The 26,179-nt window shown below is 39.8% G+C and overlaps 2 protein-coding genes across 3 annotated transcripts; both read right to left on the bottom strand.

Annotated features, from left to right (window-relative positions):
- Positions 1-359: 359 nt before the first annotated feature.
- pyyb (peptide YYb) lies at positions 360-3,992 on the bottom strand. Its single transcript, XM_026947882.3, has 4 exons — positions 3,862-3,992; positions 2,362-2,542; positions 790-867; positions 360-670 (listed from the first exon to the last, which is right to left on the bottom strand). The coding sequence occupies exons 2-4, from the start codon at positions 2,526-2,528 to the stop codon at positions 637-639; spliced, it is 279 nt and encodes a 92-aa protein (XP_026803683.3). The 5' UTR covers positions 2,529-2,542; positions 3,862-3,992; the 3' UTR covers positions 360-636.
- A 7,417-nt stretch (positions 3,993-11,409) lies between these two features.
- Positions 11,410-25,690, bottom strand: tut1 (terminal uridylyl transferase 1, U6 snRNA-specific). 2 transcript variants are annotated; one of them, XM_034309634.2, is made up of 10 exons: positions 25,469-25,690; positions 24,061-24,251; positions 23,643-23,849; positions 23,443-23,557; positions 22,361-22,485; positions 21,124-21,353; positions 20,903-21,012; positions 20,050-20,172; positions 17,127-17,219; positions 11,410-15,229 (listed from the first exon to the last, which is right to left on the bottom strand). In XM_034309634.2, the coding sequence occupies exons 1-10, from the start codon at positions 25,542-25,544 to the stop codon at positions 14,109-14,111; spliced, it is 2,391 nt and encodes a 796-aa protein (XP_034165525.2). In that variant the 5' UTR covers positions 25,545-25,690; the 3' UTR covers positions 11,410-14,108. The 2 variants fall into 2 exon arrangements, with proteins under 2 accessions (XP_034165525.2, XP_026803617.3); XM_026947816.3 differs by having other exon boundaries at positions 21,124-21,350; positions 25,469-25,677.
- Between the last annotated feature and the right edge of the window lie 489 nt (positions 25,691-26,179).

Below are 26,179 nucleotides of genomic sequence, written 5' to 3'. Positions count from 1 at the left end.
ATGAATACTAGGCAGTTATGTATACTCAAACATTGCCTAGACCTGGAGTAATGCAGAAATATGAGATTTAATTAAGTCCCAGGGAGCATGGAATGAAACAAATAAAACTGTTTAATCCTGCCATCTAGTCGCAAAAGAGTGTAATAGCACTCAGAGTAGTCAGGAAAGCTCTCAAGAAGTCTTCTGTTGATGTTAATCATCTTCCTTTATTGATCTGTCCATTTCAAGCTCCTGGGAGTCTTATAGGTAATATATGATTCATTTGATTCACTTCATTTGATTCATTTCCGTGAGTCAAGTGACGTCATTCCACAAAGCATGTGTGCTCAAGGAACAGTACAAAATGAAGTCAAAGCACATTTTAACATTTAGTCATTCTTTATTATTCGCAATTGGGTGAGTAACAAATTATTTACAATTGTCGCTTCACAGAAAACTTTCAAACAGAGAGAAACAGACAGAGATTCAGAGAGAGAGAAAGAGCGTGAAAGAGAGAGAGAAAGAGAGATACATGTGCCAATATTGTGATGCTGCTTTGGCTGATTGGTATAACTTCCAGGAAGATGGCAGAGAGGGAAAGGGATGAAGAAGGACGGAGAGATGACAAATGCGGAGTGCAGGAATGCAGTGAGACGACTACCAGGCAAAACCATTATCCATTCTGTCCATTCTGGGGAGAAAAAAAAAAAAAAAAAAAAAAAAAAACAGCACCAGAGTCAGACTCAGTGTGTGACACTAATAATCAGATCATTATCACCTGATTAGAAACGATTATTATCTGTCTCTCACCGCGGCCTCACGTCCTGTTCATCATCACCGAAGAGCAGCTCGGCCATCTCTACCTCCGGAGAGGATCTCTTCCCATATCTGAGAGAGAGAGAGAGAGAGAGAGAGAGAGAGAGAATTAAGGAAAAACAGAATGAGAGGAGAGTAAGAGCAAGAGAGTAAGGGAGAAAGAAAGAAAGAAAGAGAAAAATTGAGAGTCAAAAATAGAAAAAGAGGGAAGGAGAGATAAAGAGACATGAAATAGAGAGAGAGAGAGAGAGAGAAGGAAAGAATGTGAAAGCAGGAAAAAAACATAATAGAAGGAAAGAGAGAGGGAAGAGGAATGAAAAGAGAAAGAAAAATAAAATGAAAGAGAGAGAGAGAATTAAAGAAAGACAGAATGAGTGGAGAGTAAGAGCAAGAGAGTAAGGGAGAAAGAAAGAAAGAAAGAAAGAAAAATTGAGAGTCAAAAATAGAAAAAAGGGAACGAGAGAAAGAGACATGAAATAGAGGGAGAGAGAGAGAGAGAGAAGGAAAGAATGTGAAAGCAGGAAAAAAAACATAATAGAAGGAAAGAGAGAGGGAAGAGGAATGAAAAGAGAAAGAGTAAGGCAGAGGAAAATAGAGAATGAAAGAAAGAGAAGACAAGAGAAAAAGTAGAATAGAAGGAAAAAGCCAAGGAAAAAAAGGAACGTGAAGAGAGAAAACAGAATAAAAGGATACATTTTTAAAAATGAAATGTAAACGTGAAGAAATATAAAGGAAAAGAGAATGAAAGGAAAGAGAAAATAATGATAATTAACTGCTTTACATGTCAGAGCTTAAAAAGACCCCCTGAAAGGCTCAGTGGTAAATAACTGTGTGTGTGTGTGTGTGTGTGTGTGTGTGTGAAACGCTGATAAATGTGACAAGTTAAGCCCACTTAATAGCTTACCGAGGTTAGAACTGTGTGAAGGAGAGTAAGTGAGGCTAATAAACTCATTTATTTACATGTTTTAGTCATACCGTACTTACACACATTATATATATTTACATCACACAGCACTGTTGAATTCTGGATTCTGATTGGTCAGAAGGTGTTGATTAATTTTCTATAGCAGCAGCACTGACAGTAGCGCAGCTGCAAATCACAGCTTTATATGAATGCACTCGTTCTACCATGTTACCGTTTCTATAGTAACCACTCATTCACAGGGACTTTGATGTGTTTATGTAACATTTCTGGAAGGAGTCTCCAGTGTCAGCGCTTTGTACCAGTCAGAGGTAAAGCTGTAAGCTGTTTATAGCTGCTATAACGTAAGCGAGAACAGGAACTAACTAACATTAAATGTAACTATAAATGGATAAAAAGTATGATGTGTCGTTCTTTAGACAATGAAAAATTGTAATTGTTGGAAATTTGCTGTGGTGTAAGAGGAATAAAACTCTCAGTGATGTGCTGTTATAAGAAAATAATCCACTCGGTAGAGATCCGGCTGAGGTACGGCATTGCTCCGGCAGACCAGATGTGGCCCAAATCTAGGCCACATGGAAGTTGCTGATTGGGTGATGAATACAAATCCATATATAATGCATAATAATGGTGTAACAGCTCACCTCTGCCTGGTGATCAGGTTGATGTAGTGGCGCAGCGCTGTGTGGTACTTGGCCAGCTCCTCGGGCCCTGCGTCTCCTGCAGGAGGTTCGGGTTTGGGCGGGTACGCCTCTGCCACACACACCAGGACACACAGGACCACGGCTACGGGTGCCAACCAAGACTTCATTGTGTCAGTCGAGTCTGAGAGGGACAGAGGGAGATGATAATGAGGTCAATCATAGACAGGAAGTGAGTGTATGGAAGGAATTAGCAACACAAGTCACAGCTAGCATGCTAAATTCACTCGTACAGTGGCTAGTTAACAGCTTTTAGTGACTTGCATCCATGAGCTGGGCTTTTCTTTACTCTTTACGTACCTGTAAGCAAATTACTCATTCATTCACTCATTCATCGTCAGTAACCAAGTCACTCGTCATAATATAACAAACTTTATGCGGTCTAAAAAAAAAAAATGCCAGTGAGCCGAAAGAGTCAATTTTCACTGATGAGGTGAGTCAAATGATTTGACTCGAATGCTAAAACAGTGAATTCCCGTCACTGTTTTGAAGAAACAACATGGCGTTTGCCAAACAAAGTTGTTTATTCCATTATCATAGTGAGTGTCTAAAACATTACAATTTTCTAATGATGAATCTAAAAACCTTAAGAACGATTACATTTAAAAGAAAAATGTGCACAGTATGTAGAATTACACAGATATTAGTTACAGATCAAGTTTTAGCTCCGATTTTAGATCGTCAGTGTGACGGTAAAAATTTCAAAGATTAAAAGTCCTTTTAAAAGTAAAAAAGGCTCTTTAAATATAAGGTACTTTACTCAAAAATACATATTCGTTAATATTTATTAGAGCTTTTCTGAACTTTGTGAAAATTGTAGTGAAATTCAAGACATTATTTACGCTTTTAGATTATTTTAGATTATTGTGCTTTATATTAAACACAATCAATTCTAGTGACCCGTCAATTAGTCTATTAATTACCGTAATACCTAATTAACACAATGTCCTTTATAGTAGTGCAGTGATGCTATGTTAAATAACCTCTGTCATATTATTATTATTTTTTAAAAAAGTATAATTATAATAATGATACAATCACAGACTCCATTTTGAGATCTGGAGGATCTAAAGGAGAGCAGGACGGTGCTGAGTAGCACGAAAGACTGCTGAAAAAGTGATAGCTTTACCGCTGACACTGGAGACTCCTTCCTTAAATGTTACATAAACATCAGCTTACAGAAAACGTCGCTTATAGAAAACATCCCTGTGAATGAGCTGCTGTTATCGTTACCATAGAAACGATACTGCACTACTGTCAGAGCTGCTGTTAGAGAAAATTAATCAACAGTCAGGAAACACTGAAAGAAGCAAGTGAAAGGAAACGCCGCTTCCGTAGTGCGACGTTTGGAAGTGAGCTGAATTGCTGAAACCCATAACCTTCTCAAGTCCTGTGACAGAATGAAGAAGATGAAGATGAAGAAGAATAAAGAGAAGCACTCACTGTGTAGTGGACGTGGAGGGTCGGAGCAGAGGTGCAGCTCAAACGTTGCTGTCGTTTCTCCTGCTGTCTCTAACGCTGCTGCTTATATACAGGCAGGGAGGGAAGGGAACGAGGGAACACTCCACCCTCAGCTCTGTCCGTTTACAATCTCTGAGTCAACGGGGGGAAAATACGCACCAACGCAAATGGCATTTAAGGTTCTTTACGGGTTTAAATGTTGCCAGATTTTATAAGCATTAAAAAAGTCTCATGCTGAGGCATTTTCAACACAGTGTTAAATACATTATGACTGAAATGGCTTTGGGAAGGTCTGAAGAGCTGAAGATAAGGGGTAGAATTTATTTCGACAAAAAAAAAAAGTTTTAAAAAAATGAAACGCTTTCAATGGTGTCAAAGTATAGAAATGTCTTAACTTCCATTAAGTTAAATGCTTTATTTAGTGGTCAGAATGATTATTTTTTTAATTATTTTTTTAGTCAGATGTTGATATTTGGACTCTTTTAATTATGTTAATTTGAAGAAACGTTATTACTAATCCAAGTTTAAAAGGGAAAAAATAATTATTTACATTAAAAAAATATTAACTTCATTTTTTAAATAATGTCTTTAAAAATTTTATTTACTTCATTAAAAAAAAAAAAAGAGCATGATTCTCTTGACAAAGATCGGGCTTTGAAGTGGTCAAGACTTGTATAAAAAATAAATGTATTAATAAGTGTGTGTTTTTAAAAAAAAAAAAAAAAAAAAACTACACATTTCAATTCAAGGGGTCAGGATTTTTTTTTTAAAAAAAAAAAAGGGGGGGGGGATTAAAAAATTTTTTTTAAAAAAATGATTGATTTACGTTTCAATGGGGTAAAAAGTTCAAGTATATATACATATATCATAATTTTTATTTTAAATTTTAAAAAATCATCTAAATGTAAAATGGTGACTTAAGTGGCCAAGCACTGTACCAAAATGAATTTCAAAAAATTCCTTTTTTCACAAACACATTTAACACATTTAATCGGTTTTAGCGAGTATTTGCAAAAACATAAAAAAGAGACTCAACAGTTTAAATGTCACATTTTACGTACAAGAGAAATATGTAATGGTACGTTTTATTACTGTGACAACAAATTCACAGCATAAACACACAGTGTGATTGCTGTAGTAACTGCGTCCTACATTTCTTTTACTCTGGAAATGAAACCAAAGGAAGAACTTTGAAATTTACGATCTGTGAGGAGAATTCATTTCACTTTTGCATAATTTTGGAGGTAATTGTGTATCTTTTTTTTTTTTTTAATTTCATGGTTTACTTAGTCATGCTGCATGATGAAGGAAGAATGGATTAAAATCAGACTAAAGTATGCGTGTGATTACAGGAATCAGTCATATTCCAACTTTTCCTTTAGTGATGTTGCGTTTAAAGACACACTTTATACCGACATTGAAAAAGATTGAAAAAGATTGAAAAAGATGTAACGTCATTCACTTCAGGAGCACTGAAGACGCTGGAGGTTAAAACTCTTGACACAGTCAACAATAGTGTCTCGTCTTTCAAGCCTTAAACCAAACCGATCCATAATTCCGGTCATATCATGGACAGTGTGGTAGTTTTCCATGATGGCGATGCTGTTCATGTTCCTCAAACGCTTTCAAAACATACCTCGAAACCGTTTTCGAATGTTTGACACACTCTCTCTAGTAGAAATATGAAGCAATTCAAGGTTCTAGCTGCAGGCCTAAAAACTCAGCAGCTCATATGAGATTGGAGCCGTTAGCTTCTTTGATGGATGTGTGGTAAAAGCACGTAGTTATAAGTTACGTATAATCTAAAACGCCTTGGTGATGCTTTGGGAGATTCCACCTCAGCGACCTGTGGCAATAATCTTGCTAAATGCCCTGCGTCATCCATCTTTTCTTTCCGTTCCCTTCTTCCTACCAAACTAATAATTCATCCCTGTCCACATAGACTGTCGTGTTCATATCTCCAGAAAAAGAAGGACGGCGCCAGCAATGTTGACAGTGCAGCGATCTGGCTTCTTTCATGTTTTAAATGTATTGAGCCTTGAAGTGGCGTCCCAATGCCCGGAAAACACACTAATACATTCACCATTAATAGTCCAAACTTGTCCAATCTGCCCCTGTCACCTGCCGATCAACATTGAATGAAAAATGCTTGCCCAATGTTAACAGCAATGCAATGCAATCAGTACAAAATTAATGTAGCTGTAACAAATCCCAAGGATGGAAACTGAACCCCAAAATACAACATGGACTGAAAGGGATGACTAAGTAACTGACCAGTCACTGAGTGGAATGCGATGTCAATAGCCTTAACATAATATCAACATTGTAAAGTGCTGAACGTTAGTGTATTGAATATCAATTGACCTTTCCATACTTTGTGCATCACTACTGTAAACAGCACTGTACACCTCCACAGCTGACATAAACAGCCCTAAAATAAACATTTGCTCAGCTCTTGCAGTTTCCTCCAGCTCCACGGCCATCACCATTCACCACGCCATAAAAGTCAAGATGATGATCCTCCACTTCAGCCGATTGGCGTGGGTAAATACGGAGAAAGCCAGCAGAGATAAGAGCTAACACAAGCCCTCATGCTACGCTAAGTCCACAAACAGCACGTTCTGGGATAATGCACTCCTAAAAGGATGATTGCTGGAGCTTTGTGTTTGGTAAGTAAACGTCCTAGTGAAGTAGTGAAGTCTCCAAGACTTGAGACAGACAAGAACATGGGCTTGTTTTTTTTTTTTTTTCTAACATGATTCTGCTACCTTCGATATTAAGGGCAATCGATCATTTTTATGATAATAATTCATAGAAAATTCATAGAAAATCTAGATCTTTGAAGTGAAGTGCTAATTACCTCTTTTCAGTGATCAACTATTTTTTTTTTTAAATGTTGTGATTTGACTGATTTAATCACCTTTCTAGATGTTGCACTTTATTTTGACCTTGTGGTCAAAATGGGAACTGCAGCAAGCATTAATAGAGGTTCCCTGGGGCAGGAATCACGCTGCCCCATGCTCGGAGAAGGAGCGGCAGACAGGACAGTTTAAAATCACTCCGTGACTGCCAAGAGCTTGTTTTATAATTATATCTAATAATTGACTCAAATAAAGGCAAAGTGTAAGTGCAGACAGTGTGTCTATGATATACAGAACCATATCTATTGTAAGATATATTGCAAAGATTGGGAGAGGGAAAAGCGGGATTATGGAATTGATAATGTCCGTATATCAGAAATGCGTGCGCACCATGGTGACCTTGTTTCCTTACGCAAAAGGCTGAGAAAAAGATGATAAATGTGCTCTTCTTTTCCAATGCATGAATTTTTTGGGGTAGTTTCAGGTCTGAGGCAAGCGTCACACACAACAGCACTTCAGATCTGCGAGCACTGAGACACATGCTCGCCCAGGATCTACGCTCTGCTCTCGAGTCAAGATGCAAAACACACCAACACTGATCTTCCATCGCGTCAGTCACGGACACGGACGCCGAACACACAACGTAATAAAATCAGAGCCAGAGCAAATTGGAGAGTGCCGCGTCAATCTTCCAGACGCTGACTGGACGCAAGACAAACATCTTCACCCCCGGAGACGCAGCCACTTTACAACGTCTCACCACCGTGTCAAATGGTAGTGCTAATGGTACGATCCGCTCCGTGCTCACTCGAGCGAGACCTAAACTCGCAGACCTAAGTGCAGACAGTGTGTTTGTGATATACAGAAACATTTCTATTGCAAGATATATTGTAAAGATTGGGAGAGGGAAAAGGGGATTATGGAGTGGATAATGTCCATATATCAGAAATGCGTGCACACTATGGTGACCTTGTTTCCTTATGCAAATGCTGAGAAAAAGAAGAAAAATGTGGTTGTCTTTTTCCAATGCATGAATTTTTGGGGTAGTTTCAAGTCTTTTGAGCTGTAGTTGGGCTGAACTTTTTGCTAAACCCTGCTCTAATTTCCCATTAGAAACCATTTACTCATATTCATAAAAAATAGCCCAGTACTGACATCTAATACCATGTGATACTGTGCGACATAAGCCTAGTGTATATTCTTGTGTAATGATTATCGTTCACACAAGGGTTCTCGCAAGTGTAGAGCAGTGAAGCGAGCGTCGCACACGAGAGCACTTCAGTTCTGCGAGCACTGAGCACTGATATATATATAACATCTACATATATATATATAACATCTTAAACATAAAACTCAGTACGAGACGTTCATCGCTAGCAGCACCCAGCACTGGCTATGTGAGAATAAAAATGGCTACAGACAACGCTAGGTGAGTGTAAATTACAGGACTTAGCCAGTATGTTGTTCTATTTACGATCAGCAGGTCACTGACAACGAGGGAGTCAGACTTCTTCATAGCAACCCTACTCCATCCAAGCTAAATAATGTAGCTAGCTAATGCACTTAATTTAAAATCAACTAGCTAAAGTTATGTGCATGAACACACGTGTGTTCTTCTCATAGCCGCTTATTTAAACCAAGGAAACGAGCTAAATAAAAAAGTTTCATGGCATCCCTGTTTGATTAGCCCTAAATAGGTTACTCGTTACTGTATCTGTTGGAATTGACGAGCACCGTAGTACATGTGGTATGGTATTGATTCATCCCTAATTACAACAGCATTTATGCTAAGTAGCCTGAGCGAAATCGATTCCCCGTCCGTCGCAACGAGCCAAGAATCTCAGTGAGAAAGAGAAATGGCTTCATTATGGAAAAGAGCTCTTTCTTCTGCTGGGAAATAAAATGCATGCCTTAAAGGTGTATAAAGTTGCACTATTTATGCTTCGTCGTGTCTTAACGCACCTTTAGCTATGTATTACCGAGTTTAGAGCTGGCACGACATAAGCGGTGGTCCTACAGGAGTGGAGTTGGACACGTGTGATTTATAGTTTTCATTAGGGAGCTTCTCGAGGTTAAATTCATGGAGAGAAAAAAAGAACGAAAGACAGAAACTGAGCCGATTGTCAGCTATGTATGATATAGGAATTTAGCTGCGGGGAACATGAATGGCAATGCTAATCATTGGAGGCTAAGATGAGAAGAGTGATGGTAGGAAGCTTAAATAAATGTTTTCACTCCATGGCTTCAGAAGGGATTAATAGTCGAGATTTGTCTTTCAGCAAGGCTGATCCTCCATCGCGTCAATCACAGACGTTGACTCCGAACATAAAAACGTAATAAAATCAGAGCCAGAGCAAACTGGAGAGTGCTGCGTCAATCTTCCAGACGCTGACTGGACGCAAGACAAACATCTTCACCCCCGGAGACGCAGCCACTTTAAAACCTCTCACCGCCGTGTCAAATGGTAGTGCTAATGGTACGATCCGCTCCGTGCTCACTCGAGCGAGACCTAAACGGGCGTATCTTTATGGGCGCCTCGCTGATAGCACGCTAACACACGTGCAGTCTAGGGAGCAGGACGAGGCAGCTAATGTGAGCAGAGTGCTTCAGAGGCCTGTTTGCGCTGGTGTGTGGGAGCGGAATAAAGAACACACACACTGATATAGATCAAGTAAAGAGTACAGGCTCAAAGGAAGGATGATGGTAATAAAATATTCCAAACATTTTTTTTAAATCAGAATCATGAATAAGGCATTAAATGAGGGAAAGGGTCTATTTCCCCAGAGCTATCGAGAGACAGAGGGGGCTCAAAATGACACCCGGAGTGTCACGGCACTGAACATATACGAAGCTCTGCTGATTTAATACATTTCGTTTGTGTTGCAGGAGGAATAATAGAGAGCTGCTGGAAGAGAACAAAATTAAAGGAGCAGTATGTAATCCTGAGCGCTAAGCACTAGCACTGCCATGTCTCCTTCCCACTGACTGATGGAGTGATGGACTTTGCAACCATGCAGCTAGCATGCACGAGACATTAGCATCATACAGTCAAAGACCACTTTATTAGGAACATTCAGCCAATCATGTGGCAGCAGCACAATGCATAAATTTGTGTATGAGGAGAAAAAATGTAATCCTATGTGATGAATCTATTCTATTCAATTCAATGGGTGGAAACGTCTTGTCGATGTGAGAGGAGAATGACCAGACTGCTTTGCGCTGACAACAACTCAAATAATCACTCTTTACAACCGTGGTGAGCAGAAAAGCATCCCAGAACGTACAATGTGTCCAATATTGAGGTGGATGAGCTATAACAGCAGGAGACCACATCGGGGCCCACCGATATTTACCATTAGCTAGAGTTTGCTTTGCTGTCTAGCTAATTTATATTAGCTATTGGAAGCGACGCTAGTCTAACCTGGAATTAGCAAAGAAAACAAGCTAACAGGCTAGTTCATTCTATCCAGTTAATGTTAGCAAATTAGTGAAACTTAACTCTACATGCTTTTTCAAATTTGATAATTCAAAGTTCACGCCTTCTACGGAGGTAAAGCAGATGCCTCATTTTATACGAGTGTTAATTTACTCCAGCATGTTGGAACATTTTAATGAGGTAGGGCCAGGAGCAATCATCCACAAGTTCAACACTGCAGTCCGGTGGATTATCCATCTTCGCACGCACAGGGATAGCTATAGATAGCTATAGTTTACAATATACATTGTGTAGTACATAAGAAGGTGTCAGACGATGACAAATTTGGATGATTCTGGATAGATTTTTCATTTCTACATTGATGAGGTTGATGGTGGATGAGAGAAGAACAGACCTTCGAGATTTGTATCGAGTTCTATGAAGGTCTTTTTTTCTTGGAAACGTAATTAAGTAAGAGTACACGTATTCAACTTCATTAATGTTCTAGTGAAATACGCCAGAATCATACTTAAGTATAATAACGAAGTACAATCGCTCGAGTATTTTCCACCCCTGGTAATTATTTAGTAAAGTTTCTCTCAGCAGCTTCATGAGTAGCTTTTAAGGAGACGTTAGGAACTTTCAGCTCCACTTTAGAGAGGAGAACTCTTGGTTCTCTCTTCTAAACAATCCACATTAGAGCAATCTTCTCCCAGCAGTAATGCTCCTTGAGGAACACGTGGTGAACCTTCGCACCAACCTTCACGTCTCGTTTTTTTCGTAATGAAAGCCATTAACCATGCGCAAATGAGGTGTCAGCGACTAATGGCCATGGGAGTGGCTTTACATGGCAAGGTCCGATCAATTCAGGATCTCATTAACGAGCATGTTAAAATCACGCTAACATGGCTAGCAAACGGAGACTTGCTTTAATGACGTATGGCTTTAGGGTTACAATAAACGTGATTTAAACTCGAGCTCGGATATATTGACAAAAGCTGGACTGGGAATGGATGGCCAGACATTAAGAAGCAAATTTACAAAGTGCGATTTCATCAGTGAGACTCTTTCAACCGAACCATGTTTAACCGTTTTCACTGCTGCAATCATGTCTTTTTTGCAAATAAGTTCCTAAACACAGAGTACGCTAACCATACTGGATTAAAGTTATTTTAAGGTAATGCTAAATAGTTTGTTGTATTGGGCTGAATGTGAATACAAGACAAAAGATAAGCAACAATCCTTAGGCTCACGTCCCAAACGTCCACACATTGTTTATTTTTAATTATTTTTATTACAACGTTTGAATATCTGGAATTCGACATGACATAAATCTCCTCGTATTCACTCACTAACAAGGCTCAAGACTTTTTCACCAGCACTTTTGTCCTCCATGTTGGTTTTTCTAGCTTGCCACCACCTGATTTGTTTTTTAAACAAAACAAATGACCAAACAAAACAAAAACATTTCTTCATCATGTATTCTCAGGGAGTTTTTCCTTGCCATGTTGCCCCAGGCTTGATCATTAGGGATAAATTTCTAAATTTAAAATTTATATGCTGAATTTATGTATTTCTGTAAAGCTGCTTTGTGATATCAGTCCGCTACTACGACCAAAAAACGTTGGCAGCGGTGATTTTTAAAAGCGTCTGCACTCTTTTTTTTACGTGCTGGCATTGAGAAACGTTACCGGAAAAGTGTGAAAGCAAGACTACAGGAAAACTTTCTGTTGAATATATGGTACTACGGACATAAGTGTACTCCACACAGGGTTAACACTGCACCTTGAAGAACCCCAGATCTGTTCAATTCCAATTAAATTTGTCTTCTATCAACCCCTCCCCTTTATTAAAGTTGAGTATGTTTATAGCTAGCTCCAGAATGAGATCATATGGAAATGATCAGAGTATCCTCTCCAACCCCAGAGCAATGATGGGAAACACCCAGTCCTGGTTTCTCTCTCTACATCCTAATGCAGTCCTGAGCCATCATGTCAGCCCAGATCGAACGAAACGAGGTGATCTTAATCAGCGAGTCTGTCTGGGGGCTGGTTTCCAAACGCCAGCACACTACATCTGTAACAAAACAGCACATCCTTATCCATAATTACACTCGTACATCTCGAGAGGGTGGAGTATGACCTTTTCCTCCATCTTGCTGGGAAGGAGTTCTGTAAAGGCACGAGCTAGCGCCAGTAATTGGCAAAGAATCCTGAACGCCCTATTAAGGATTCTTAACCAGAAGGTCTGAACTTTGGAAATCTGACGCAGCAGAAACACTGGAAAAGTGTTCTATTATCTGTACAGAATATGAGTGGAAAAAAAAGAAAGAAAGGAAGTAGCCTCTGCTAAAAATGCCATGTGCACTTAAAGCACTTCAGTTTTAAATATTCTGAATACAGAATAGAGAAAACATTTCAGTCTTTTCATTTGAGTCAGTTCATTTAAATGATTCATTCAGATTCATTCACCATTATAATGCCACTGTTTAAGGCAGATACCAAACAGCTTAAGGAGTGTAAAATAACCATTAATAATCATTGTTATTTTGTGTTATTTTATAAATGTGCTACATCCAGATCAACACAGATTACTACTGCATGAACTGGAAAGCTGGAAAGCTCCTGCTTGCACCAAACACTGACCCTCTGAGCACAACAGGAGAGAATCTCTGCCAGGACTCAGCGAATTCTTTTTAATCATGGCCGAGATTCACTCCTCTCTCATTCAGCGGATCAGTGACTGACTCAGTGAATCTTTTCAGTCATGGCCAAACGGTGCTCCTCTCTCAGCGTGTCACGATTTGACTCAGTGAATCCTTTTCGTCATGGCTGAGATTCGCTCCTCTTATGTTCAGGAGATCACGTTTTGACTCAGCAAATGCTTCAGGTCGAGACTGAGATTCGCTCCTCTTTCTATCAACGAGTGAGTGTTTGACTCCGTGAATTCTTTCGGTCATGCCTGCGATTCGCTCCTCTCCTGCTCAGCAGATCAGTGTTTGACTCAGTGAATCTTTTTGGTCATGACAGGGATTGTCTCCTCTCTCGTTCAGGGGGTTAGTATTTGACTCAGATGAATCTCATCCATGATCATAAGGATTCAGTAAGTCAAAAACTGAGCCACAGAAAAACAGAGGAGAGAGAATCCTTATCTGAAAGGATTCACCAATCTGTTGAATGAGAAAGGTGTGAATCTCAGTCTTGACTGAAATGATTCACCGAATCATGAGACCTCGGCCATGAAGGAAAGGATTCACAGACTAAAACCCTGACAGAATGAACGAGAGAGAAGCGAATCTTGGCCATAACTGAAACGATTCACCGAGTCAAACACTGATCTGCTGAATAAGAGTGGAGCGAATCTTGGTCTTAAACAAAAGAATTCAGTGAGTCAAAAACTGATCCACTGAACAAAAGAGGTACAAATCTTGATCTTGATCAAAAAGATTCACTGTGTCCAACATTTAAAAACTACTGACAGATAGAACATTAACCTACAAAAAAATGTCTTTGATAGTCAGTGACTTGTTTTAAAAAAAAAAAAAAAAAAACCTGAAACATTCATGAATGGAACATGTCTAAAGCAGAAGCTGAAGACCATAAACTGGTAGCTTCATGTTTAATAACCTGCACTTACAACTTCTTTTTTTTTTTACAATGCACAAACCAAACTATACTACAAACCATTTTAAACCAAAACACAACTTGTTTCTTTTTTAAACCTGAAGAAACAGTGAAATGAATGACTAATCACAAGAAATCGTTAGATGAGTACAAATAAGGAAAAAAGGCCAAAAGTCAACCAAACTATAGCAAATATTTGTTGTTAATTATTGTGCCTGCATAGAAATGGAGTTATTAATGTCGTTTCTATCACTGAAGCAAACACAAAACGTTTACGTTTTACAACCTTAAAATAAATGTGCAGGAAGGACAGTCAAAGAACAAAAATAATTATTCAGATTTAGCCAACAGCGTTTCCACCATCTTAGGCAGGAACGAATCGAGAAAATGGAAGAAGTCTTGAAAATGTCCCGTAGGATCACTAGTTTCTTTAAACTTGAGCACCGCCTTTGTGCACTCGTCACTGCCCACCACGAGGGCATCCAGCTGGAAATCCAGTTTGTCCTTGGGGTTCGAGTCATTCTCTATGATATACTGCGTCACCCTGCTCTCAATGCTGCTGCAGCCCCCTTCAGGCTTGGAGGTCTCATCGCTTGTTTTTAGTAAAACTCTCCGGATCTTCCTTCGGCCGGCCCACACCGGGTGTGTCTGAGTCCAGTTCCAGTGAGCCACTTCTGGATAATCTGCTGAAGGTTCCAGTCTCATCCTCTTTCCCTGGGGTGAGGAAGAGGAGGATGGACCTTCCTCTATGGACAGGGGTCTCTTTATTCCAGCGTGAGCTGTGGGCTGATGGCTGGAACTATCAAGACTCTGATTATTGTTTACTTCCTCCTCTTCGGTATCGCCTTTTGCCTTGGTTTGATCTTGACTGATCTCAACTTGATCTGAAGGTGTACACTTGAGAATGTCATTAAACACCACCTCCAAGATGGAGCAGACCTTCTTGAACCAAACGACCCGGAATGTCTCTGCTGCTGAACTCAGCTCTGTACGAAAAGACTGCGTCAAAATAGCTGCCCTGAACGGGATGATGATCTCCGGGATTTTTTCTATGGCATCCTGTGAGCTGGATACACCCTCGACACGAGGCGTGAAAAGCTTTACAAGCCCCCAGGACTTGCCCTTGGACGACTTGCGCTGGTACTGCAGACTCCGGCAGTACTTCTCTGCTTCGCAGAATTCCCTGCGAAGATTCTTGTGTGTACGCTCAGTAATGTTGCCAGCTACGTTATGGTGGAGTTCAAACGGGTCCAGGATGTTTACAGGTCCAAGTTTAGGGCGTACGGTTGTTTTCTGTCTGGCGGCGTCTGAGCTTTCTGCAGTATCAGGCGTCTCATCATCTCTGCTCAGAAACTCTGTGATAGGAAGAGTGCGCCCGGCTCTCAGAGACACCACCGATCCAGGAAAATCAAACTTGGAGTAGTAGGTGAAGAAACCGAAAAGTAAGGTGCCTGACAGGGAGAAAGGGGAAATAAAACAATGAGAAACTGGGAAAGAACAAAAGAACATACATACAAGATCAATCTTGGGGGACCAGGGTAGAGATGTGAGTGGGACTGTTTTTTAATCCCAATCCCACCCACTCTGCAAGAAATTCTGACCGATCCTGTCTGCTCCTCGAGAAAGTTTGACCTACACTCTATGACCAAAAGTATGTGCACCCCTGACCATCACACCCATATGCAGTTCTTCCACAAACTGTTGCCACAAAGTCTGAAGCACACAACTGTACAGAATGTCTTTGTGTGCTGTAGCATTACAATTTCCCTTCACTGGAACTAAGAGGCTCCAACCTCTGTTCCAGCATGACAATGCCCCTGTGCACAAAGCGAGCTCCATGAAGACATGGTGTGTGAAGGTTGGAGTGGAAGAACTCGAGTGTCCTGCACAGAGCCCTGACCTCAACCCCACTGAACCTTTGGGATGAACTTGAACACCGACTGAACCCCAGACCTCCTCGACATCCCAACATCAGCGCCTGACCTCACTAATGCTCTTGTAGCTGAATGAACACAAATCCCCGCAGCCACGCTCCAACATCTAGTGGAAAGCCTTCCCAGAAGAGTGGAGCTTATTATACCAGCAAAGAGGGACTAAATCTGGAATGGGATGTTCAAAAGGCACATATGGGTGGGATGGTCAGGTTTCCACATACTGTTGCCAAAATATAGTGCATCTCACCCTCTCCCGAACTAATTCTGACCAATCTCACCCACTCCCAAAGGAATTCTGACCAATCCCACCCACTCCCGGACTAATTCTGACCAATCCCACCCACTCCCAAAGGAATTCTGACCAATCTCACCCATTCCCAAACTAATTCTGAGCAATTCCACCCACTTCCAAAGAAATTCTGTCCAACTCCTACCACTCCCGAAGGAATTGTTCATATGAGAGTTTACACAAGAAATCCAGTATTCATGAAAATCCCGAAAATTCCACCCCAAGTACTTCTGACTAATCCTGCTCACTCCCGAACTAATTCTGACCAATCCCACCCATTTCCAAAATAATTCTGATCTATCCAAGCCGCTCCTGCAGAAATTCTGACCAATCCCACCCACTCCATAGAAAGTTTGATTAACCTCGTCCACTCCTGCAGTTATTATTTTTGTTTATACCTGCCCCTATTTGTACCTGCCATATTTTCTAATGGATTTAATGCAAACAAATTGGTAATTTATACCACAGCGACCCTGACCAGGATAAAGCATTTACCAAAGTTGTAAGAATGAATGTGGTAAACGTGCGCTAGCATGCTATGTGCTCCCATATGAATGAATATGGCCTTTCTTTGTCCTGTGAGCTTCATATCTGTCTAACTTGTCCAGCTGTCTAACTAGCCTGTCTAAAAGTCCTGAGACTTTATTTTTTTGGCTCCTGTGGGATCCCAGTTGCGCTGCACAACTCTAGACCAGAGCATAATTGTTATAGAGCTGTGTCAGGGTTCATACAGATGCTTCAAAATTAAATTCCTAGACTTAAGTACTAATCACTTGTTTCCAAGGACTACACGAGAGAATTCAGAAGACATAAAGAAGTCAGTTTCAGCTACGAGTGTTAAATCTGTGTGGGTGATCGTTGAGGTTTTGCTGCTGGATTTAAATGTCATCTTTGAAATTTATTTATAAAAACTGCTTTATTTTGAAAAAGCACTCAAACTTAATTTAAAGCCAAGGTGCATATTAAATGTCTTTCAATGCTTCAATCGCTTTTTTGAGCACTTCTCTACAAAACCAGGATATAAATACCAAAAAGCTAAATTCAAGTACTATCAAACATCTTATGCTAATCCTGCGTCTATGTTATGCTCTTTCATCTGTAATGTACGTTGTAATTAATACTTACACAGGTCGTCTGTGTTTTTACTGGGAGGCACGCTGATCGGCTGACTGGGGAAGGTGCAGTCCCATCCGTCAATGACACACTCCTCCTCCTCACCTACACAAATCAAGTCAGAAAAAATGATCAACATCATCTTTTTCCCGGAAATCTTTCCCCAGGACATTTTCCATGACTTGTATACATGACAACTGTTGCTCATTAAATGTCATCCTAGAGTGACTCACATCTGCCTACAGTAATGAATGGTTAAGTTTAAATTAACTCACGTTCCCTCGACAAACAACACACAAAGGAACCAAGTAGAATATACTTAATTTCATAACATACGAAAAACATGCGTATGAAATAACACCAAGAGTTATTTCTGCAACAAGTCCCAAAAAAAAAAACAAAACATGCAAGTCTAAACAAATAATGGGGCTCATTTATCAAGATGGATTTATCCATGAATCGTTCATGCGCTTGTTTACATAAGAAATCTGGCATCCATGCAGACTCTGGAAATTCGGAAAAACGGTCGTATCCTACTCGTGCTCCTGAGTGTGTGTAAATTTATGCATAATAAGACTAAATAATATAAACCTCAACCTGATCGATTCCGAATCATATTACTCACATGGATTACTGCACTTTGATATCTGGAATATACTGTCGAGTTTAAATTCTTTATTTTTATTAAGTTTACAGAGTTTAGCAGGCGCCTTTATCCAGAGCGACTTATAGAAGAGCTTTGGAGCCTCGATCAAAAACACATCCTCATGCTAGTTCATTACGTCAGGGACTAAGCGCACCACTGAGAAAACTGTGAAAGCCAGTCCTTTAATATTATTTGCAATAAATATAAAATATATGTATAAAAAATAAAGTAAGTCAGCAAACAGAAACCCTAAATTAAGACAAATAAGACTTATTCAAATATGACAAAATAAATGACGCTCACTTATTATTATTATTATTATTATTATTAAATATTTTTATTTGCATAGAAGCGAGTCAAAATAACTTCTACTTCTGTTTTTCAGACTTTACCCTGATTGTTCATTTCGTGCTCCCAGCTGTCTGTGCACATTACCTTTTATGGAGTTTTGTCGGTGTCATTACATGCAAATGAGCTTTGTTGATCTTTGTTAAGCTGAGACACTGCATATGATGGGGCGATATATAATCTGTGGTTAAAGTAAAAATTATACTGGTACTAAACAGTGTATTTACTTTCAGAGAAATTAAAAACCCACCCATCAGCTGTGCAACAACAACAGAAGTAAAATAAAGGAAAAAAAATCAAATAAAATATGGCTTCTTAGTGTTCACCTTCTGTGTTGGACTTCAGTCCCCTAACATCACACCTTTGGGTTTTCTGTCCCGCCCATTCCCAGGCTTTTTAAGCAACAAAACACCTGATTTGTGTAAAAATGTTTTACATATCGACACATTTGTGTCTGATGCTGTCTTTGACCAACAGGCCACATGATGGTCTTTGTGGAAGTTATCTACATTTTGAGCATATAGTGCACTTCCATTATTTCCGAGCCTATGTACACTTATATATGGAGTAGGAAGGTAAAGACGAAGCTTCTGTATATATGAAATAGCAAAATAAATATCACCACATACGAAGAAGTACTCAAGTACTCTAATTATTCAGGCCAGCCCTGGTCTTAACTTTGATGAATCAGCCATTAAATCTATGTTCTCAGAGTTAGAGGACCGTATCTATAAATAAGGAGGGCCAATCAATACAATACAATAAATCAATACGGCTTAATGGCCTTGACCTTCCAGCTATACATTTCCTGGTTTTCCAGGATGCGTGGGAACCGTGACTCATTTAAAAGCCCTAAACTCATTTATTCTTGCTGCAGAACTTCATTTCTTCCCTTCTGCTTAAGGGCACCTCGTATACGGCCGTATTTAGAGTTGACGACGTAAGTCTTAAAGTTGTGTCAATATTTACAAAGGAAAAGTTAGACGTGTTCAGAGTCAGGTTATAAACGATTTCTCCGGATTCAGATTATAACAATCACCTGTGTGTAGTTAACGCTGCCGAGATTGCTGAGATGTGGGTTTACCGCCTTTAAACACCAGGACTTGCTTTTAGACCCGGAAAAAAAAAATCAGGGATAGAAAATACGGACTGAAGAAGGATTCAGTGTTTTTTCTTTGCTGTCAAATGTAATACGACGTAACAAAAAACAGTAATATGATGATCTATGAATGAGTAGATAGCAAGTCATGAAATAAATCTAATACTAGTCCAGCAAATTGCCAATATATCGCTGCATGACTAGTGCTAGCTGTAATTATTACATTAATCACTGGTTTAATTTAACAAAATGGCTTCCACACACATTATTCAGCAGTCTATAAAATAGCACTTGATCCAGCACATCCGTTATTTTGCATTTTATTTTTTTATATCGTGCTCTGACGGATAATTCTGAGCAATTAATTAAATCAATAATGAAGCCACAAGGTACTAATTCGAGGTCGTGAAATCGTAAATTGATTCGCTCTTTTGACTTGTCTGTTTAAAAAATAAAATGGCAACGCTTTTGTTTATTTTATACTTACAGCTCACTTTACGTAAGCGTACTTCGTAACTTTATCCATCCTGGATTGAATACCGCTCCTCGTTCAAGCCGATATCATGATATCATCATATTTACTCAAACTCCGCCCCCTGTGCGTAACTCGAGCCTAGCTCCTGAATAGCGCTTAATTCTGTAGTTATGTTTACGATGTATATTTACGATGTTTTTCAGTATTTAAATCCTCACCATGCACATGGAACTCAACTCTGGATACGACCCGTAGCCTAGCTAAACGCCGATGATCATTTTCCTTTCTAGTTTTTTATTTATTTATTTATTTTTAGTGAGGGATTATCGCGGTTTAAAAGCAAAACAACAACCCCAGGTGTACGTACACGCCATGTTCTTGAGCTGCTCCACAGAAGGCAGGACAGGTGGACTGACGGTCTGCAGGTAGAATAAGACCAGCAGCGTCAGCGCGTAGTTATTCAGCAGCGGCCCACCGCCAGACGGATTCCCTGCGTGAGAACGAGCAATAAACAAAGATCTGATGAAAAAAAAATGTTATAGATTCCATCAACACAATCTCATGAACGGTGTTTGGCTGGTTTCTGTTTTTTAAATGATTTAACATCAAATTCATCCAGCTGCCTCAATTAAACACACACAAAACTTTTGGCGCCCCGCTGGAATTTTTATCCATTTCAGGTAGCATCAGCAACATTTATGTTGCTTTAATGTTATTTCTATTAATCATTTTAATGTGGAATATTCTTTTGTTATACTCCTATGAATTCTGTTTGCTTTTTTTTTTTTTTTAAAAAAGTATTTAAATGTGTGTATTTTTAAATGCCCAAAATTGTTGTATTTTACTCTGCTGACTTTATTTGAGCCTAAAATGAAGCATTTAATATTCCATCTATAAAAAGTGCTTATTATTATCATCATTATTACAAATACTATTTATTTATCTATTTATATAATTATTATTATTCATCTACACCACAGAGAGCCTGGCTCTTATGAATAACACTATTTATATATATTGTCTTTTTTATTTTTTTTTTTATTCAAGTCACAAATCAGGGTAAAGTGACGCAGCTCGTGAGGTCGCTGCTCGTGACTGAAAGCTAAAGCTGTGCTGTCATCTTCTGGTCAAAGCGAGTAAATAAATAAATCAGAGTAAGGGAAAAAAATACCTGTCCTAAGGTGGAAGTGTGTGTGTGTGTGTGTGTCCTGATCCAGTACCTGCGATTTGTTTCTGTTTGGCCCAGAATCGTACGGAATAAACGAGAGGACGCACTCTGGAGTCGAGCCCCGAGCACAGCTGCAGGAATCGCGTGTTTCGGACCGCCAACCTGTCATAAGCAATCCAACGTTAGCAATAATTCCTCTTTATAGATATTCTAGTATATATATATTTTGTTTTATATATTTCATATATATTATTATTATTATTATTGCTGTACCTGTTGTTGATGGTGATGTCTCCCTGCAGACTGAGCTGCCGATGGCTGAACTTGACCACAGGGAGGCGCGCGCTGCTCACTGTCTGCACCTTATGCACTCCAGGCGTGCACTTCCTCAAAATGGCCGCCACCAGCTCCAGCAGCTCCGCCGGGGAGGCCGTGGCCAGGTCGATGTCGGACAGGATGGAGTCTTCTGATTGGCCGTCCTCCGACTGGTTCTCGCCCATCTGCTGGTCAGCGAGGAGAAAATTAGTGCGGTTTATTCCGAGCGGTTAAAAACGGAGAGAATGTTAAAGTATTCAGTTTAACGCAGCAGTTGAGTAGATCAGTCTTCAGGTCAGCAGACGGTCCTCTCTGGTGATGCCTGGATACGTCATGTGCTTCACAAAGCCACGAAACGAGAGCGCTAATAAAAGCGAACTGACGGCTTCTTCACACTCACTAGTTACTGAACAGCAGCTCAAAGTGTAATTAATGTTAAAAAAAAAACTAACAGGAAAGCAGAACTTTTTACTCTTTATTCTTTTAATGTATTTTTTAAAAACTCTTTATCTCTTTACCATTTTTAACTCATTTTCTTTAACCTTTTAACCCCTTTTCACCTCTTTAAATTCATTTTAAACACTTTATTTTTATCTTTTCACCTTGTTAAATTCCTTTGACATTTTTATTTTCTTTATGATTTTAACTCCTTTATAAACCCCTTTTAAACCATTTCAAATTCCTTTTTTCTTATATTTTTAACCCATTTTTACTCTTTTTAAACTCATTTTTACTTTTAACTTTTTTTAAACATTTTTTAAAATCCTTTTTTAACCTATTTAATTTCTTGGGTTTTTTTTTTTAAACCTTTTTAACCCCCTTTTTTAAAACTCGTTTTAAAGTCATTTGTTCGTACATTTTGTAACTCTTCTTTTTACTTCCTTATTTAAACTTAAGTTTAAATTCTTTAAATTGTTTTTAACTCCTTTATTTTTCCCTTTTAAAACAATCGCGAAACTATTTTTATGCTCTTTTTCCTCCCAAATTGAAACCAACAGCACGTTTATTTTCTCAGAGCGGATTAATAAATAAAACGCGTATTTTATAACGGGGTGAAATATACTCAGGCGGTCCTCAGTGTACCTGTGTGTGTGTGTGTGTGTGTGTGTGTGTAAGCTCTGATCACTAGTGCTGTTGAAAACGTTAAATTCCTCTAACCAACTCGAAACCTCAGGTAGGAGACGAGGTGACGGACCTGCTCGGACTTCCTGGTGCGGTTCTGGAAGGCTTTGGTGTTCTCCAGGTCCAAGACGAGATCGAGGTCACACGAGTGGCTTCCGAAGGTGTTCACTGAGGAGCCGAAAGGTACAATCTGACAATCTGGATAATAAAAAACATAAAGAAATAAAACCCATGGTGAGCAGACGAGTTAGACATCAAGCATCACATGTAGCACTATTAACAGTTTGATATTTTGAAATGTTGATATTTTTCACGATTCTGTCTCATTTCCATTACTTATTAGCCTCGATTTCATCATCGTTCACACACTCGCTGCGTATCTTATGTACCTCCAGAAGACGTTCCCTAGACGCCACGAGCTCAGAGCAAAACATCTCCTGTCTGTTTGGTTTCCACTGTAAAATGTTTTCATGTACAGTGATGTTAAACACGCTGAAGAGCTCGGTCTCTCTTAAAACGTTCTGCTGTCGTCGTGATTGTCGTCATGAGCAGCGTCTCAAATCCAAAACTCCGCCCTTACGTTCAAGAGTATTCAATCCAGAAGAGTGTTACGCAAAAACACAGCTTTCGGGAGATCTGAAGGTGACGCGAGACGTTTTTAAAATTCAAATGTCGACGCACAAATGAAGCTGAAGTTCAACTGGATCTCGTGACTATGATATGAACTAACTGGTTTGATTAATATTTTGGACGATATGATCATTTATCACAATATCGATATTATATCATCGCAGTACAGTTTTCTGAGATATCGTGCCTATCATGATATTTTTTTTATAATTTTTTAAAAAATAATTATAAACCCTGGAAGCAGATTTGATAGTGATGTATTATTTAAGTGTTACATTTATAAAATGTAAATTTTTTTTTTAAATTCTCCTTTTCAGGGTTACCTTATTTTTGCGCAGCTGAAATAAATGTGTCGTCAAACTAATTATTTCATTTATTTATTGAATTTTTTTTAAATGCAGCGCTACTATTTCGCCGGTAGTTTATCAGGAAGTCTATAATATATTGTGAGGCGTATAGTGTATCATCAAAATGTCCTGGAATATCATGATATGATCTTTTGCGTTATATCGTTTCGATTCTGACCTGGTAGGAATTCGACGAGGACCTCCTGCAGGAGCTGGACGACGAGCTGCCTCGCTTTGCTGTCGTTCTCACTCAGCTGGAAGATCTCCACCATTTTCTGCATCTGCTCGTTTACCTGAGGAGGGAGAAAATGGAGCTCTATGATCTGATGTGTGTGTGTGAGATGAAGATGGAGATGGAGAGGGACGGGAAGCACTTACAGAAGATGTGAGGCAGAGCTCGTGGTTGAGCTTCTCCAGGCTGATGTGAGGTTTCGTGCGGTCGTGTTTCTCCTTGCTGGCCAACTTGAACTCTTTCCTCTCTCTGGGTTTCACGCGGAGCTTCAGTCCATCCAGACGGTGCTGCAGCTGAGCCAACGTCGCCTCGGTGCTCGCAGACTCAGCAAACTCCACTATGGCATACAGACTCTGCACAGGAACACACACACACACACACACACACACACAGAGGAGTTGCACATGGGGTTCCTCAGGGATCGGCACTGGGACCAGTTCGTAATCATGACACCTACACGCACACACACAGTGCCAATATTAATGACTTCATGACCTGCAGCGGTACAGAAGGGGTTCCTCAGGGTTCTGTTTTATAGTTTTATATTAAATCCCTCATACAGACCCGCTCCTTGTCCACGATGACCTCAGCCACGGGTCCGAACTGCTGGAAATATTCCGCCAGCTCGCTGGTGGACGTGTCGGGCTTGAAGCCGCTGACGTAGACGCTGTTCTCCTCCTGAGCCTTCCGCTTCGCCCGCAGCCTGCACAGGTGCTGGTGCTTCTTCCCCTTCATATGGGCTTCTAAACTCGGCTCTGAGGCACGCAAAACATCCACAAAAAAAAAAAAAAAAAAAAAAAAACACAGGTTAGACAACAGACAGGTAGATTAGACATGCAGACGGACAGGCAGGGAGGTAGATTAGACGTACAGACAGACAGGCAGGTAGATGAGACAGATAGACAGGCAAATAGATTAGACAGACAGACAGGCAGGTAGGTAGATTAGACAGGCAGGTAGATTAGACAGATAGACAGGCAGATAGATTAGACATACAGACAGACAGACAAGTAGATTAGACATACAGACAGAGACAGGTAGATTAGACATACAGACAGACAGGTAGATTAGACATACAGACAGGCAGGCAGGCAGATTAGGCAGGCAGGGAGGTAGATTAGACAGACAAACAGACAGGTAGATTAGATAGACAGACATACAGACAGACAGGTAGATTAGATAGACAGACATACAGGCAGGGAGGTAGATTAGACAGACAGACAGACAGGCAGGGAGGTAGATTAGACAGACAAACAGACAGGCAGATTAGACAGACAGACAGGCAGGGAGGTAGATTAGACAGACAGACAGGCAGGGAGGTAGATTAGACAGACAGACAGACAGGCAGGGCGGTAGATTAGACAGACAGACAGACAGGCAGGGAGGTAGATTAGACAGACAGACAGACAGGCAGGGAGGTAGATTAGACAGACAAACAGACAGGCAGGGAGGTAGATTAGACAGACAAACAGACAGGCAGATTAGACAGACAGACAGACAGGGAGGTAGATTAGACAGACAGACAGAGAGAGAGGCAGGTTAGACAGACAGACAGGTAGATTAGACAGTCAGACAGACAGTTCACTGCAGAAGTAAAGGCATTACCTACATCTACAAAAACACTCGTAAGCGAGTCAACATTCACCGAAAAGAACCGACTCAATGAACCGACTCCTTACTGAACACATGAGCTGCAACTGAAACTTTATCAACTTAGTCCAAGCGAATAAACCAGTTAAAAAAACAAGCTACTTTATTTGTTGTCAGGTTATAACTAGTCATCAGAACACGAACAGACATGTATAAAGTTGAGGTTTTGCTAGCGCTCATGCTAGCTGCAGCCATTACTGACAACAACGTGCTGAAAACGCATCCAAGAGACATTAGCCATTAGCCAAGCTAACCTGCATAGCACTCGCTACATTCAATTAACTCTCGGGCTCTTTGAGAAATTTAAAAAACAAAAACGTACCGTTAGGGATATTAACATCGCATAATTTACAGCGGAAACCTTTCGGTACTGTTTGGATGTCTGGATCAGGCTCCATTGTGCTTCAAAGAACAGAGAAATCAAATCTCCCTCCAGGTCGCTTTTCTTCCTCCTCCACTGAGCGCTTCTTCTTCTTCTGCGGCGACAAATTCGTCTTCTTCTTCTTCTTCTTCTGCGACTTATTGGCGGGTGACTTTACCGTTCACTACCGCCCCCAATTGGGCTGGAGTGCGGAGAATCGACTTGAAAAAACATCTTTTAACTTAATTACAAATAAATAAATCAGTTCATCACTGTTATATGTTAGCCATATCTATAGAGCTTAAACACCAAAATAATTTCTTTTATTCCTGCTGAAAATATAATTACAAATTATTAAAGCCTTCTAATGGGTTGTAATGGGTTTCTGTTGGTTTGTTTTGGTAGTGAAATGGACAGTGTGGTTCATCTAATTTTATTCCACTGGTCATCATTTACCCATGAAAGAAGACAAAATAACCAGAAATCTCATGAAAACCATTAAACCAGTTCCCATTAACTGATGGAAACCATTAGATTCGGAAACCTTTTTTTTTTTTTCTCAGCAGATGTTCTTGAGACGTATTAACACATTGCTTTTATAAATACTTTGTTTTTTTTAAACACTGATGAGGTAAAGGTGTTAATTTGTGGTGTTTAATGAAACTCTTCACC

Source organism: Pangasianodon hypophthalmus, chromosome 12 (genome assembly GCF_027358585.1).
Source record: "Pangasianodon hypophthalmus isolate fPanHyp1 chromosome 12, fPanHyp1.pri, whole genome shotgun sequence".
NCBI lineage: Eukaryota > Metazoa > Chordata > Actinopteri > Siluriformes > Pangasiidae > Pangasianodon > Pangasianodon hypophthalmus.
The sequence above is the reverse complement of the archived record's forward strand: the minus strand, read 5'-3'. Positions and strand labels throughout refer to the sequence as shown.